This window comes from Diabrotica virgifera, chromosome 3, assembly GCF_917563875.1.
Source record: "Diabrotica virgifera virgifera chromosome 3, PGI_DIABVI_V3a".
Lineage (NCBI taxonomy): Eukaryota > Metazoa > Arthropoda > Insecta > Coleoptera > Chrysomelidae > Diabrotica > Diabrotica virgifera.
In genome coordinates, this window is record NC_065445.1 from 246778749 (window position 1) to 246795324 (window position 16576).

A 16576-nucleotide genomic window follows, 5' to 3' on the forward strand; every position below is an offset into this window, starting at 1 on the left:
TTCGAACAAATGTGCTTCATAAAAACGCTTTATAATCCATTTATACAAATTAAGTGAAACATATTACATGTTGTGTATTTCTTTAAGTTAACATTAATAGAAATCTTCAAAAATATTATTTCTACGCGTATACAATAAAATATGTCTAGTGGCTGTAATTCCAGTGTACTCAGCAAAATGATTCTAAAAGAGAACACACCTACCGCCTAAATATTTCGTGCTGATATCATGTGACGTCACAGGCTATGACGCGAATGACGTGCAACGGTAAGTATATTAGACGGAGTATACAGTGATGAGCGGGCTAATAACCGGCAAAATAGCGCAAAAGATGGAAAACATAATACTTTGCGAAACAAAAAGAGATGAAACTATCGGAGGTGGAAATGATCGTTATAAACGTATAAATTAACAATAAATTACATATAAGCCCGTATAGCCAGGGATTCGAAGCCGACAGGTAAGAGACCAATAGGAAGGCCCTTTAAAAGGTGGCGAGATAGCTGGCAGTCAACATCACAGCTACTAATACAAGCTTAAAATCGGTAAGGAACAGGCCAAGAGGCTATTATAAAAAGCAGAAGAAGAAGAAGAAATTACATATGTAGTTTCTCACCTTTAGAAGTCTGTGACAGGAGTATTTTATAAAATTCTACTGTCACAGTGACAGTTGCAATACTCCTCTGATAAGTCTAAAGGTGAGAAACTATGAAATTTAACAGCATCCATTTTGTCTACTTGAAGTTGAGGCTCAGACCATATTCATCACTAACTGAATTAACCCTTTCTACTATTCATTATTTGCTATTTTTAGAATCGTAAAATAAGGCAGCAAGTATCGCTCAAACTGCTGGTATCTGTTTTGTAATTAATTGAATTCTTAGTTTTATTTATACGATACATTTAGAGAAATTATCGTTTCTTGTAATTATTTTCTGTACCTAAAATTTTAATATCTGATAAATTAAATTGGTGGCATTATGGAACATGGCGTGAAGGCGCCGTAATGCTAAATTGGTTATTATGTATGGTACTGAAAACATCGTCAGACATTATAAAAGCTAATTGTATAAGATAGGCGCAGGTTATTTGGTAAGATCAGAGGAAGACAGAGTGTTGAAGATAGTATTTTTTGAGAGACCACACGGTAGAAGTAGAATATCAGGAAGCCGTCCCAGAAAAAGATGGAAGGGTGATGTTGAAGCCGATTTATCTAGGATTAAGGTACAACAAGAAGAATATTCTTCAATGAAGAATTTTACACGGAACTCTACAGAACACATCAACAAGACGATGAAATAAGACCAGCACGGAAATTAATAAAAAATGTTGGATCGGAAATAACGCCAAAAGTAACAATTTCGGAGGTAACTACAGCATTGGAAAACATGAAGAGAAATAAAGCTGCAGGAGAAGATAAGATTACCACAGATATGATATTAGAAGGAGGTAAGGAACTCATTACAATTGTAACTAAGCTTATAGACAGTTGCTTACACCAGGGCGAAGTCCCTAAGAGCTGGAACAACTCTAAAGTAACCTTATTGCACAAGAAAGGTGATAATCGAAAGTTGGAAAACTACAGGCCAAGCAGTCTACTGTCGCACCTGTTTAAAATACTCATTAAAGTCATAACTACCCGACTAACAAGGAAATTCGATGAATACCAACCATATGAACAGAGATCAGGCAGGTTTTAGAAAAGGCTATTCAACTTCCGATCACCTGTTAACCACAAAAATATTAATAGAAAAATGTAACGAATACAAGTTTCCAGTTTTTATAGCATGTGTAGACTACGAAAAAGCTTTCGATACTATATAATACACGGCCGTAATAAACGCAATGCAAAATTGTAGAATAGACAGCAAATATATTAACTTAATAAAAGAAACTATAAACCAAGCTACAGCTACATACTACCTAAATGGAAATGAATACACGAACCCTGTGCCATTAAACAGGGGAGTCAAACAGGGAGACACCCTATCACCCAAACTGTTCACCTTAGTTTTGGAGGACGTGTTTAAAAATCTAAATTGGAAATATAAGGGAATAAATATCAATGGCCGCTACCTCAGTAATCTACGATTTGCGGATGACATAATCCTGATAGCTACTGACCTACAAGAACTGCAAACCATGCTTTCAGAACTACACACATAATCTTCTAAAATAGGACTAAAAATGAATTTAAACAAAACAAAAGTCATGCACTCCGAAGAATCCGTGACAATAATAAACGACAAAGTTATAGAAAAAGTTAAAAAATATATATACTTAGGACAAAAATAATACTAAATAGGGACATTCAAACGGAAGAAATAAAAAAAGAAGAAAGTTAGCATGTGCAGCATTCCGCAAACTGAACTATATACTCAGAAATCAGCAAATTCAACTACATCTTAGATCTAAAGTTTTTGATGCATGCATTATTCCGATATTAACTTATGGGGCACAAACATGAACAGTCAAAAAAAAAAGAATATTAACATACTCAGAGTCACTCAACACGCGATGGAAAGAGCAATGCTTGGCATATCACTTAAGGACAGGAAAACAAACACATGGATAAGACAGAAAACCAAAGTACCGATGTGGTACAAAAATCATTAAAATTGAAGTGGGAATACGCTGGACATGTAGCTAGGAACGAGGTAAACAAATGGCACAGAACAATTCTAAACTGGAGACCATACCAACACAAAAGACCCAGAGGCAGACCTCCTATGAGATGGACAGATGATCTGAAACGAACTGCCGGAAAAAATTGGCTACAAGTAGCGTACAACAAAAAACAATGGAAAGGAAGACTTGAAGAGGCTTATGTTCAGATGTGGACGTGAATGGCTAGACGAAGAAGGTACAACAATGCGAAATGGAAACGCAAGATCATAGAAGATGGAGGGCTATAGTAGATGCGGCGAAGACTCATCCCGAGTTGTAAAGCCAGTCAAAAAGGAGAAGATAAATTATGTCTTAACATTAGTAAACATAATTTGCTAGTAAAATATTTAATTGGTTTTCAGTTTTCTCGTTCGTGTAAACATACTCAGCAAATGCTTTAAAATATAACATATTATCAATAGCACAATTAGAACTCCTACAGTCCAGGCTAAGATAACATCTAGAAGTAAGTACTGGTACCAAGTGAGTTCGAGACCGGCTACTCGCATATGGGAGAGATCTTTGTGCCGAATAACATACTCCACCCAATAGACAATTAGATCCATTGGTTTAACAGGTCGATCTTTCAGCAGTGCAGACCTCCTTTGAATATTTTTCTGGTACCTGAAATGAAAAATGTTTACTATGAAGTAAATACAGATATACGCTCTAAACTAAAAGGTGAACGTGGTCCAACGAGTGGTAGAATAACAACCAACTTACAGTTGGTTGTACAAAGAAAAAACATATGAGCTATATACGCAAGACTAAGATTAACAATATTGAACTAGACATAAAGAAAAGATCTATAACGCCGTAGTGAAAAGCATTATAACATACAGCTGCGAAGTATGATCTATGAAGTAAAAATGAAAACAAATGTTAGAGGTCACCGAAATGGATTTCTGCAGAAGAGCTGCAGGAAGATCAAGAAGAGAACATGTTACCAATGAACGGATACGAGAAATAATGAAGGTTACACATACAATAAATGACGAAATCAACGAAATACAACTACGATGGTCTGGTCACGTACAAAAAGAATGCACGAAGGCAGAATCCCAAAACAAGTACAAAACTGGAGACCGCAAGGTAGAAGAAGAAGAGGTGGACCGAGGAAAAGTTGGCAGGCAGGAATAAAAGGAATAAACAAAGCCATGGATGAAAGAGGTCTGCAAGTAGATCAATGTGATCGTAGATCAATGTGATCTACTTGCACAATGTGCAAGTAGACCACAATCTCCAGCTATTTCTGCCTCTCAGGCGTCATCGGTGCAGCTATGCAGTCACAACTCTAAACCAAATATCAATTTTGGCTTAGAGTTGTCCCTTCTGCTTTCTTCTATATTCGTCGTCTCCGTGCTTATAAATTGTTAAAGCCGAGATTCAGGATGCAACCAGAAAGCAGTTTATTTTGACGAAGAGTCTTGGATTTAAAAGATTGTTTACTATTTTACTTCAATTATTTTAATTGTTTTATTACAGTAAACTTTGTATCTAAGACTTTTCGTCTTCCTCGTTTTACGAGAGATGTCGCTGTTTTGCGTCTCAAAGGTGGAACTATTGCTTTGCAGTGATTTCCCTTAAATAGTTAGGCTGTTGATATTTGGTTTAGAGTTGTGACTGTATAGCTCCACCGATGACGCCTGAGAGGGAGAAATAGCTATCTGGAGATTGTAGTCCAACTCTGAATCAAATAAAAACAAAAACTATCTTTCCCCCTTGTTAATCTTTACTCAGATTTTTGAGAACTTGAAACTGTCTTTCGGCTCTTTTCCTAGACGAAGAGAGAGCAGATACGTGACCGTTGTCCTTTTTGCTTTCTTCTATATTCGTCGTCTCCGTGCTTATAAATTGTTAAAGCCGGAGATCCAGGATCCAAAGAGAAAGCAGTTTCTCTTGACTAAGAGTCTTGGATTTAAAATATTGTTTATTATTTTATCTCAATTATTTTAATTGTTTTATTACAGTAAACTTTGTATCTAAGACTTTTTGTTTTCCTCGTTTTTACTTTTGTGTATACGTTTGTTTATCAATTAAATATAACAGCAAGAAAGTTTTTTTCTTCTTTTATTGCCTTTGGGAACAACACTTCTTAAAATCAACGCCTAACCAAACCTGCCATACACCAAGACCATTACGAATCCAATCGAACAATCAAGGGTAGGGAAAGGAAAAAACTTTTCGCGCCCAGGGGTAGTTCAGGGTGACTAACCACAGAGCAAGAAAGTTCAACATGATAATATCACCAAATAAAACAAAAAGTATGATGGTAATCTCTAAAGATCCACTCAGGTGCAAGCTGGAAGTTTACAGCAAAATAATCCAGCAAGAAAAAAGTATCAGCTACCTGGGAGTGCTAATGCACAGTTATGACAGTTATGGAGATGCACAGAATGCACAGAAGCGAAAGTTGCCCAACAAATAAACAAAGCCAACAGAATAGTAGGATGTCTTAAACACACTATCTGGTGCAACACACATCTATGGACAGAAACAAGGGCCAATATCTATAGGACAGTAGTTAGGCCAATTATGACTTACACTGCGGAAACAAGACCTGACACCACAAAGACAAAAAGACTGATGGAAACTCGTGAAATGAAATTAGTCCGAGATATCACAGGAAAATCATTATGGAATAAACAACGTAGCACAGACCTCAGGCAAAACTGTAATATAGAGAATATAAATGACTGGACACTGAAAAGAAAAAAGAATGGTATATCCAATATAAGCAGAATGGGAGAAGGAACACTGGTAATGATAGCACGAGACAGATTACCAAACGGCCAAAGGAGTATATTAAGGCCATGGAAGAGATGGAGTGACAATCTGGATATCTGATGAAGAGGCATCCGAAGATGTAACAGGGGCGAGTCTATTAAGGAAGGAAGAAGAAGAAGAAGAAGAAAAAGAAGAAGAAGAAGAAGAATAAGAAGAAGAAGAAGAAGAAGAAGAAGAAGAAGAAGAAGAGGACATAAGCACATCGAGCAATGTTAAAAGAAAAAGAGTTTCTTGGATTACAATTTAAGTGATTTATTTTACATGAGTTCCAGTCAATTAATTAAGACATCATAAACGAAGTAAGAATAGCCATGAAGGCCCCCTAGATATATAGATTAACAACTATGCTTACGTGTTATTGTAAAGAAGTTGATGTAACATAAAATCGAGTTTTTGTTCTGTAATATCCTCTAATTCTGTAGTTAGTCCGATGCCCATTTCCATCATCCTTATTGTATTTGTTCTCTGGTCTCCCAGGAATGGTATGGCTAAGATTGGAACTGCGTAGTAAATAGTTTCGATTGTACTCATAAAACCGGCGTGAGTTATGAATAGTTTGCAGTTTTTGTGAGCTGAAAATAAAATTTAATATTTTTGTTAAATATAAACCACAATTTTACTATAAATGAAGTTAAATTAAACAAATTTTGCTTTTGTTGATTGGTAAAAATTCTTCCAATAATTTAATTTTATGAATGACTTACTTATTCATATTGACAATTCAGACAAATTATATATTTTAAAGTAGATGGCTTTAAAATGATATTATCAATATTATTTTATAAGTTGCGTTCCTGGGACGTCTATATTGGAAGATAGTTCATTCGATTACATGAAATCAACTTTAACTTAAGAATATCCTTAATGACTTAAGAATAACTTTTGATATTAAGAATAGCCAATCACATGCAATGATGGCAGTAAAATAAATTCTCATGTTAGTGATGTCTTAGTAAATTAGGACAAAAAAAAAATAGGAAAAAACCTCATAATACTATCCCGACATGGTAATTGTAATTAGTTGATCTTACATTAGTTTACTCTCAATATTAACTTTTAATATGGGTAACCAGACCCTACTGCATTGTGCCAAGGAATTTTCGAAGCAAATGGTTTCATTTAGCATAATTAGTAATGCTTCTTTGATTTTTCTCTTTTTACCATTTCTTTCAGGACCGTAATTGAATCTTTCCACTAAACTCTAGGTATGTTCATTTTTCCATGCGTGTTTACTTATTTGAGATATATCAAATTCTCTATTTTTAATATAAGATTAATGTTCAGTTATGCTAACTTTTAATGGGTGTGATGTTTCACCTAAATAAAAATATTCCACACTGCTTGTAAATCAGACCTATCTCATTTACCAACTTTTTGTTTCGAATGTGATAGACAGTATATAGGACAAACATCTCAATAGTTAAAACAAAGAATGACGTAGCACAAAAGTGATTGCAAAACAGAAAAAAATTATTGTATAGTAGGAGACCATTCCAACATAATAAGCTATACATTTAATTTAGCAGATGTCAAGATTTTGAATCTTGTAATCTGTTAACCATAAAAAGACTATTTTCGAACAATTCTTACCCAAATATTATCAATTCTTACCCAAAATGTCTGTTTGTGGAAGCCATTTATACAATTTTACATTTTCCGGTTTACCGGGAATATTGACCTCATCGGTTTTCCATAATACTGTTTGATTCAGTTTTCCCAACGAATTCAAGATGGCGCTTTTAACTTGTGGATCCATTTGTGCTGGCTTCACAAATGAACCAAAGCTAAATAATATTACACCTAAAAACAATAAAGAAATATAGTACAATCATTGTAAAAGGAAATATGATATGTACCTATTTGCTAAAGACTATAGAAACTGAAAATTTGAATACCAATGATATTACTCTTCTCTCTCTCTCTCTCTCTCTCCCTCTCTCTCTCTCTCGTTTTCTCTCTCTCTCTCTCTCTCTCTCTCTCTCTCGTTTTCTCTCTCTCTCTCCTTCCTATAGCGCTCCAAACCAAGTCGAGCCCTGGCCTCCCCCAGCATTTCGCCTCCAAGTATCTATGTCTCTGGCTGCTCTCCTCCAGTTGTCCACCCTCAATATCTCTAGCATCGGGTCTCACTTCGTCTATCCACCTCTTCCTTGGCCTTCCTACTCGCTGACGTCCCACCATAGGCGCATGACGTCCCATGGCGCAATCTTTGTATTTTTGCATAAATGCTATAGAGGGTTATTTGTAACATTGGTATAACTCCTGGTTGAAGGTTATTCTCCATATAACATTGTCGCAAATGGGTCACAGTATCCTCCTTAATATCTTTCTTTTAAAAGTATTAATAAGGTTTATTGTTTTGTCAGACATGATCCATGTTTTCGACATACACCTTCGACAGACAGAAATATGCTTTGTTAACAAGCATTATTCGTTTCCGTGTTTCTTTCTTATCGCTGCCATTCTCAGTTATCTGTACACGCAGGTATGTGAGCTGTTCTACTATTTCTATATTAGCGTCGTCTATTGTTAAATTCTGCAAGTTTCGTTGGTTCCTTTCTTGCATTATTCCATTTTCTTTAAACTCCACATATAGTTCTGTTCCGTTGGTGGTGTGTTGACGGAAACAATTATGAAATTAAAGTAAGTGTAAAACAACGAACAGTAATATATTTATTTATTTTGGGTAAACAAGCGTGCTTCGTTTATATCTCGTAAGGGTTTCTTATTTTAGCGAGGGTGTGACTGCGCTGCGTGCCCACTGTGTCGATACTGACCGAGACGACAACACTATTATGTCATCATGTATGCGGTTCTACCATGTGGCCAGAAAAGGCGATAAATTACTAAATCTGGCGTTTTAAAAGCTGAGAACCTTTCTGTAGTTTTTAAGAAGTTGACATAAAGAGGCTGGTTGACATAAAGTTACTAAATCTGGCGTTTTAAAAGCTGAGAACCTTTCTGTAGTTTTTAAGAAGTTGACATAAAGAGGCTGGCCCTTTATCTGGTACCGTAATCTATAAATTTGCGTTTCCCACACATAAACTGAACAGGCCATCAACATCTGGTGTTGTATTTAGGAGGGAAACACATGTGAATTTTAAATGACCCATATTATTTTCGTTTAGAAAAGAAAATTAATCTTTAAAATTAGCAATTAAAAAAAATAGTAAAATAATAATTGAAACGTGTCGCTATAGTTCTGTGACGTCTCTTGCGGTTCTTCCCATCAAGTTTACATTAAGTCCCATCATCCGCGTCCATTGCAAGCAGCTTAGACTCTCTCCCTCTCACCCTTTCTCATTCTCTCACTCTCTCTCTCTCTTTCTCTTGCTTTCTCTCTCTATATTTCTTTGTGAAATTTAGTTCCTAAGTGGAGCAATAAGCGGGTTACGCATTTCTTAGCCAGATAGGGCTTCTAGTGGTTAGTTGTCTACAGTGGCGTAGCGTAGTGGGGGCGGCAGGGGCGCCCCGCCCCTGGCAGTACTTTTTAGGGGCGGCAAAATTTAACAATAAATAATAAAAATATTTTGTAAATATTTGATCCATGTTATATTTTTATCGCAACTACAAATTCGGACCGATTGAAAGGAGCACGGAATCTTTAAAATCAAAAGGAGAAACAAGACGGCTTACTAAGGAATGGTTTTACCTTACATTGACTAACGGCGAAAAAGTTTTACATACTTGGATGGCTTATTCTCCATCTAAAGCATGATTATTTTGATTTTGTTGTCGTTTATTTGATAACGTAAATACACCGAACGGATCTAAATTTTGCTGATCTGATGGATTTAATACTTTTTTGAAATTAAATCCTAAGGTTTCAAGTCATGAATTAAGTGCACTACACATCCAAAATTATTGCAAATGGAAGGAGTTGGAGAGCAGACTTCAAAAAGGACAGACTATTGACAAAAATAAGCAAGACATAGTGGCAAAAGAAATAACGAAATGGCAGGAAATTCTTATCAGAATGTTTGATATTATAAGATTCCTTGACAAACAAAATTTGGCTTTACATGGACATATAGAAAACGACACCAGTACCAATAGAGGGAACTTTTTAGAATTAGTTAATTTAATTACAAAATACAATCCTGTACTTCGTGAACATCTTGTAAGTTCTAAAATGTGTGGCAAAATTTCAATCACTTATATGTCGTAACAAATACAAAACGAATTTATTGTCATTTTGCACTCTTTCTCCGACAGCACTCCAGATCTTTCTCATAAAGATCAAACGAGTCAGGTATTAAGATACGTAGTAATTGAAAACCAGGAAGTAAAAGTAATGGAATGTTTTATAGATTTCATTGAAACTAAAGACAAAACTGCTGAAGGAATTTTAAAGATGATTTTGGACAAGATTCAAGCTGATGGCCTAGATATAAGCAACTGTAGAGGCCATGCATATGATAATGCTGCTGTTATGGCTGGAAAATATTCAGGAGTTCAGCAAAGGATTCAAGAAATAAACCCTAAAGCTGAATTCGTACCTTGCTCAAATCATTCGTTAAACCTAGTTTGTTTACACGCTGCCTCAGTTGAGGTGGATTCAGTAAATTTTTTCGGCACTTAAGAGCGTTGCTATTCTTTTTTTAAATATAGTTGAAAGACTGACTGTTGAACATCCCTATGTCCAAAGACAACTACAATAATGAGGTTTCTATACTAAAACAGTTAGCAGTCAACAATGGTTACTCTCCTTTGATAATAGACAACATTATAAGAAAGAAATTGCTCAAAATAAAATTAAATCAAGCCTTTAACACAGAAGAACACACTTCCAAAAACTGCATTTACAGATCTATTTCCTATTTGGGACCAATTTCAGATAAACTGTCAAGTGTAATATCAAATAAAGTTGAGAACCTCAAAATTTCATTTAAAACTAAAAATTCAATCAAATCACTGTTTAGTAAAACCAAAGACAAATTAGATAAATTAAATAAGAGTGGCATATACAAGCTATCATGTGGTGAGTGTAGTACCACCTATGTAGGAAGGACAATGAGAACCCTTTCTCAGAGAATCAAGGAGCATGTCAGAACTCCAGAAAAATCAAACTTTGGCTATCATGTTAAATCTACCAATCATTCCTTCTCTCCTACTAAAGACAGCCAAATTTTGCATAACATCCCATCTAAAAACTATAGATTAATGAATTTGTTGGAGGACCTGGAGATTTCTAGAGAGATGAAGTCTAATCCTGATTTTTGTGTTAATACTCAGATCAATTTAAATTGTAATTATAAACCTCTCTTCAAGTATCTGTGGGAGACAGTTGAGTAGTGACCTCTTGCAATCTTTTATGTATATAAAAACTATTGTATTTTTATTCAAAATTTAATTTTATAACTTTATAAAAAAAAAGGAAAACATTTGACTATTGATCAGATTTATATATACATTATTAATACAGATTCTACCAACAAGTAATGAGAGCCTTAGAAATAAAACACCTAACAACAAAAGTGTTCGAAACTATTTTGTTAAAAATTGAATTCCACCGAACACTATATCCTTCTATTTTGTCATCAACGTCTTACAACAATAGACACTGAATATACCCATTTTAACATCATAGCATTTAATAAAATCATTTAATATTTCTACATAAACATTAGGTTTTCAACTTAATAAAATATCCATACACCAAGTCAAGGTCATTCCAATGACTTACATAAATGACAAAAAGATGATAAATAACAACAATATAATATTATCTCAATCTTTAACTTCAACAAGCTAACATCTTCTGAATATTGAATTTGAGAATTCACAATCAAAATTGATCTTTCTCATTACTTTCTGTTTAATAATTTTTTTGTTTTTTAATTTAATTTTTTAACTTAACACAGTGTATGTAAGTTGGGCCAATTAGTCTCAAAATCAAGCATGTCATCAATTAATTTAATAGTTGATTAGTACAAACATCTAAGGTACATTTCCTTATCAATTTCATTGTAAAAATTTTCAATTTTCCTTTCAATATGTTTAAAATATTCATGTTTCAACGTCAGCTGTCAACGTCAACGCAGAACAGATAAAAGCAGATTTGAATATCCGACCTTGTCAGTCAGCTGTTGTTACTAGGCCAAGGATGGACGGGTGATATCGACACCCGGACCATGAAAAAAGTTTATATGTTTTTGTACAACGTGTATGTGGCCGTTTCTTTCTGTTTTTTTTTGCTGTTTGCTGTTGTACGGAGGACTAAGTTAGCATTCAAAATTTAAAAATCAAATGTACATTCCTAAGATGCACTTGTTTACACCTCTATGTAGCGGTACTTTTTTAGTATTTGACGTAAGTAAAAAAAGAGTTTTGTACTTCTTGTTCTTACAAGATCTCTTTTTTTATTTTAGCATTAGCTCCGATGATGACGTTTATGTCGAAAGCGCTCAGCTAAGGAAATAAAATTATTTACACACTTTGACATACTACATTTTCATTTTCCCTTATTCTTTTTTTTCCTCATCGGCACATCGTTGGGAAGTTATGATAGCAGCTACAGGCAAAAGCTTTTAAAAAGGGTTCAAGACACGCGGTGGAGTGCAAGAGGCGATGCCGTAAATGTGACATGGCATCATTGCAAAGACATTCTCGTCACTTTGGAAAAACTGACAGAGGCATTGTGAAAGCTTAAACACTAGGACAGATGCAGGTGCTTTACTAGTTTCGATACAGTCATTTTCATTTTTAAACTTTGTTTTTTGGTAATTTGGCAACCGGTGCTACATGAAGTGAATTATGCACAAAATATTTACAAACAAGGGGACTTGACATAAAATTGTGCGCTCATAAAGTAAATGCTTTGCAGATAATATTGACAGAGAATTATTAAACGTAATTGTAAAACTTAGATAAACTTTTTCGAAAAGTTCTCTATAATTAATGTGTGTAATGTATAGTATACATTAAATTAAAATACCTAAATAAGAGGGCGGCAAAATTGTCCTCCGCCCCGGGCAGCAGACACTCACGCTACGCCACTGGTTGTCTAGATCAAAGCACTTCTTTGGTCACTATTTAGTAGAAAAACATCGACTCTACATATCAGCGGAAAATAAATAACATGCTGGTATTTGAAAAGAAGGCTCTCAGAATGATATTTGGCCTTCAAAGAGATGAATTAACAGGAGACTGAAGTTAGTGCCGCAATGCTGAATTGGGGACTCTGGATGACACTGAAAATATCGTAAGAAATATATAAAAGTTAACCGGATAAGATGGGCAGATCATGTAGTAATATCACAGGAAGACAGAGTGTTAACGACACTATTTTTTGAGAGACCAGACGGTGGAAGATTATAAGCCGTCCCAGAAGATCTTATAAGATGGAGAGCTAAAGTGGATGCGACGAAGACTTACCCTAAGTTGTAAAGCCACTCCGGAAGAAGCTCAACTTTTGTTTTATTTTAACAAAAAATAAATGATTTATTTATACTTACCATTGTTGGCTGCATCCATATCTTCTTGCAGATCCTTAGGCAATGCGTTTTTGTCTTTGATGTGAAAGCCTAAAATATTAACCATATTGGGTACATGAGGTATAGGAGCAGTAACACTCTCGTGATCATTAATTAAAAATAGAGCAACACTTTTGTCAACGGTTGCCATGTCTGGACAGCCAGGAAAGAATTTCTTCATAATAGTTTCATGCTTTGGATAAAGTATAAAATGTTCGTAGAGCATTTCAAATAGATATGTATACATATTGGATGATCTTTCCCAAAAGTTCATAAATCGTGGTTTTCCTTGTAAAGTGTTAACTACATATGACGGAGGAGCTACATTTCCTGCCATCGCATGAAAAGTTGATAAGGGAGCAAAGGGACTGAAGAGTACTAACGGAGCATTAAAATACCAAGCTACGGCTTTAAGAGGTGGACATATCAGATCTTCTACAATAACAATGTCAAATTTTTCATTTGATTTTAACAACTCTTGAAATTTGGGATGTCCTAGTGATAATTCTACGTAGTTTAAGCCGGCTTGATAGAAAGCAAGCATCATTTGTGTCGTTGAATTATCCGAACAGGTTAGGAAATTAGTGTCCATGCCTAAAAATAAAAAATAATGTATTAACTAATATTATTGTGCATTATAAATATAAGCCACATTTAAAAAAAAACAAAATGTCATGAACTACACTATTATATAACGTTAGGTTAGCTACCTGTCAATGACCCACTAGAGAATTCTATTAATGCAACCCTAACCTATAACGACCATTGATCGACCCACCAAAGCATTCGATACTGGTTTCCAATAGCGGAGTTTGAGACTATTGGGAGTTTTAAATACAATGTATATACAATTGGTTTATTACAATATTACAATGGGTTTGCCAGGGCCGTCTTTACCCGGGGGTGCAAGGGGTGCGAGGCACCCGGGCGCCAAGTCCAAGGTGCGCAAGCCGAACACTTACTATTAGGCTTAAACTTGCGCTTTTTGTCCTTAAAAAAACTACAAATAACAAAAACATACAAGTGCACTTTCGTTATTTTTAACAAAGGCTATTAATACTTATTACAACTACGATATTCAAATGAAACTGGAAATAAATAATTTTAAATTAATTTTTCTACGACCAACACAAACCGAGATACGGCATGTTAAAGATTAGCATGCATAAATGCATAATTTGAAATATTCAAACCCAAATAACGGGAAAACTTACAGACTATTTTTCAGGTATACAATTAGATGTTTCCAAATAATAAAATAAAACAATTTCTAGCATAAAAATTAAGCGATGATCAAAATAATGTCGATACCTACTTTTTTCCACGAAATAATCAGTGAAAGCCACCCCCTAACTGTCCTCCTAATGAAAATTGATCTTCACCTTTCTGTAATTTTCTTTATACAGTGTGTCAATTTGAAAAGTTGCCACCCCTATAATTTGGTCCCTATAGAAAATCTAAAAATATGCAAAAACGCGTCAAATTTATTTGTAAGGGAGACATTTTGTAGACCAGTTTTCAACTAAATTACGTCAACCCTCTAGCGGAGGCGGACACTACTCCCAAAATCGTTACTGGAAAGGGGGTCATTCAATTACCTTTTCAAAAAAACAACATACCTTATATTTTTTTTCAGTACTTTTGGAAAAATCTTGGACTCAATACTCTAAAAAAATTTTGGAGTTCTGAACTTGATACTTAATATCTTTACGGTTTTACTTGATTTTTTCAAAAAAATACTCCAAAAAAATACTCTAGATACTTCAATACCCAAAAAATTCAATTTGGAGTTCAATACTCAAAAAAAAGTTTTGGAGTTCTGAACTCGATACTTAATATCTGTATGGTTTCACTTGATTTTTACAAAAGTGCTGAAAATAAATATAATGTATGTGGTATTTTTGAAAAGGTAATCGAACGATCTTTAAAATGAGGTATCACTCAACCCCCCTTTCCATGAAAGATTTTGGGGGTTGTGTCCGCCCCTGTTAGAGGGTTAATGTAATTTAGTTAAAAACTGCTCTACAAAACGTCCTCCTCACAAATAAATTTGACGTGTTTTTGTATATTTTTAGATTTTCTATAGGATCCAAATTATAGGGGGTGCCAACTTTTCAAATTGACACCCTATATATGTAGTATTAATACACCTAAAAAGTTTGACCTATTTAAAAGGTTAAATTTTAGAAAAAATTGAATTTAAGGATAAATTGGTTTCTTGCACTTTTTTTTAACTTATTCGTCAAAATATCTCCGAAAATACTGGAGATACTAAAAAAATTATACAGTAGTAAATTGTAGATAGCTTTTTTAATAACTAAAATTTTCCTTTACATAGATTTTCCCTGCAGTGAATATTTAGCAAACACCTTCTTATTCGAGCCCTTTAAACTCACCCCACTTAAAAACTAAGGGATATTACGGTTACATATTCTTATAGCATTACATATTCTCATGGCTCTTTAAAAAACCCTACAAAATCATTTAGAAAAAAACTTTTTATCGCTAAAAATGAAGGAGCTACACATATATTTACAAAACGAGTTTTTTTTCAAAAATTTGAATAGCCAGAAAATTCGAAAGAAGACGAAGATGATGTCGATCTCAATGAAGATGACTAAAAAACGTTTTATATTTGTATTTTTATTTGTAAATTCGTATTGTTGTGTTAAATGCTTTTGTACTTAAAACGATCATTATTTAACAAAACAAAACCAAATTTTATCAATATTAAAGTTTACAATGCTTTTATATAATTTTTAACAATAAGGGGTAGTTTACACCCCTAACAATTATCAACACCCTTAAGCATGATATAGAATATGAAGTACAGAGTGAAAGTACTAATCACAAATTTTTATGCAAACGGTCGTACGAGCTATTGTCGTGACGACCAAAGTCGTAAATTATGAAATAGGCCTTATACTCAATTTTTGACAACAAGTACGACAATGACTCCAGAAACATCGCAAGCTCATTGATGATAAAATTAAAGAATAATTAAAAAAAAAATTTGTGGGCACCCTGTATAAATAATTATTTTAATGTTTATATTATCGAGTAGAGAATTGAATAGCCTTTCAAATGAGCTATCATACGCTCCCTATTGTCATTTTAAAAAAATCATCGATTACGTCATCAAGCTCAGATGGATGACGTCACTAGTATAATAATATGTATGCCAAGAAGTCATAATTTCAAAATAAAAATCGACCTATTTCGGGATTTCTTTCCAAAATCGTCCATTTACGAGAAAATGAATTTATTCCAACCTTTACGTGCTCACTGTATAAATAAAGAAAGCAAATATAATTAGTTTTAATTTTAGCTTACCTAACCTATAATCCATATTATATAATCTTTTGACAAAAGGGGGCGCAAAGATGAGTCTTGCACCCCGGCGCAGTCTATGCTTAAGACGGCCCTGGGGTTTGCTTATTTCTAGTGCATCTTTATTGTGATTTGAGTATAGATCGACGATTTACTTATAAATAAACAAAGTCAGAACTACCTAAATTAAAATTAAAATGAAAGTTCAAATTGAATTTAAAAAAATATAGCAGATTAAATTTGCCAAAATGACAGGTGATACTTCTGACTACAGGGGTCCATCAATGCATCAATTAATCCCGATCAGCAAAACATTACTT

General features: G+C 34.2%; 1 protein-coding gene across 1 annotated transcript in view; it reads right to left on the reverse strand.

Moving 5' to 3' along the window:
* Positions 1–2999: 2999 nt before the first annotated feature.
* The window catches only part of LOC114334269 (uncharacterized), a 97833-nt gene continuing 84256 nt past the window's right edge, over positions 3000–16576 (reverse strand). Inside the window, exons 7-10 of the mRNA XM_028284309.2 lie at positions 12909–13520; positions 7066–7254; positions 5807–6026; positions 3000–3291 (exon numbers count right to left, since the gene is read on the reverse strand). Of these exons, the coding sequence (XP_028140110.2) occupies positions 3015–3291; positions 5807–6026; positions 7066–7254; positions 12909–13520 (1298 nt within the window). The 3' untranslated portion in view covers positions 3000–3014. The remainder of the gene's footprint in view (positions 3292–5806; positions 6027–7065; positions 7255–12908; positions 13521–16576) is intronic.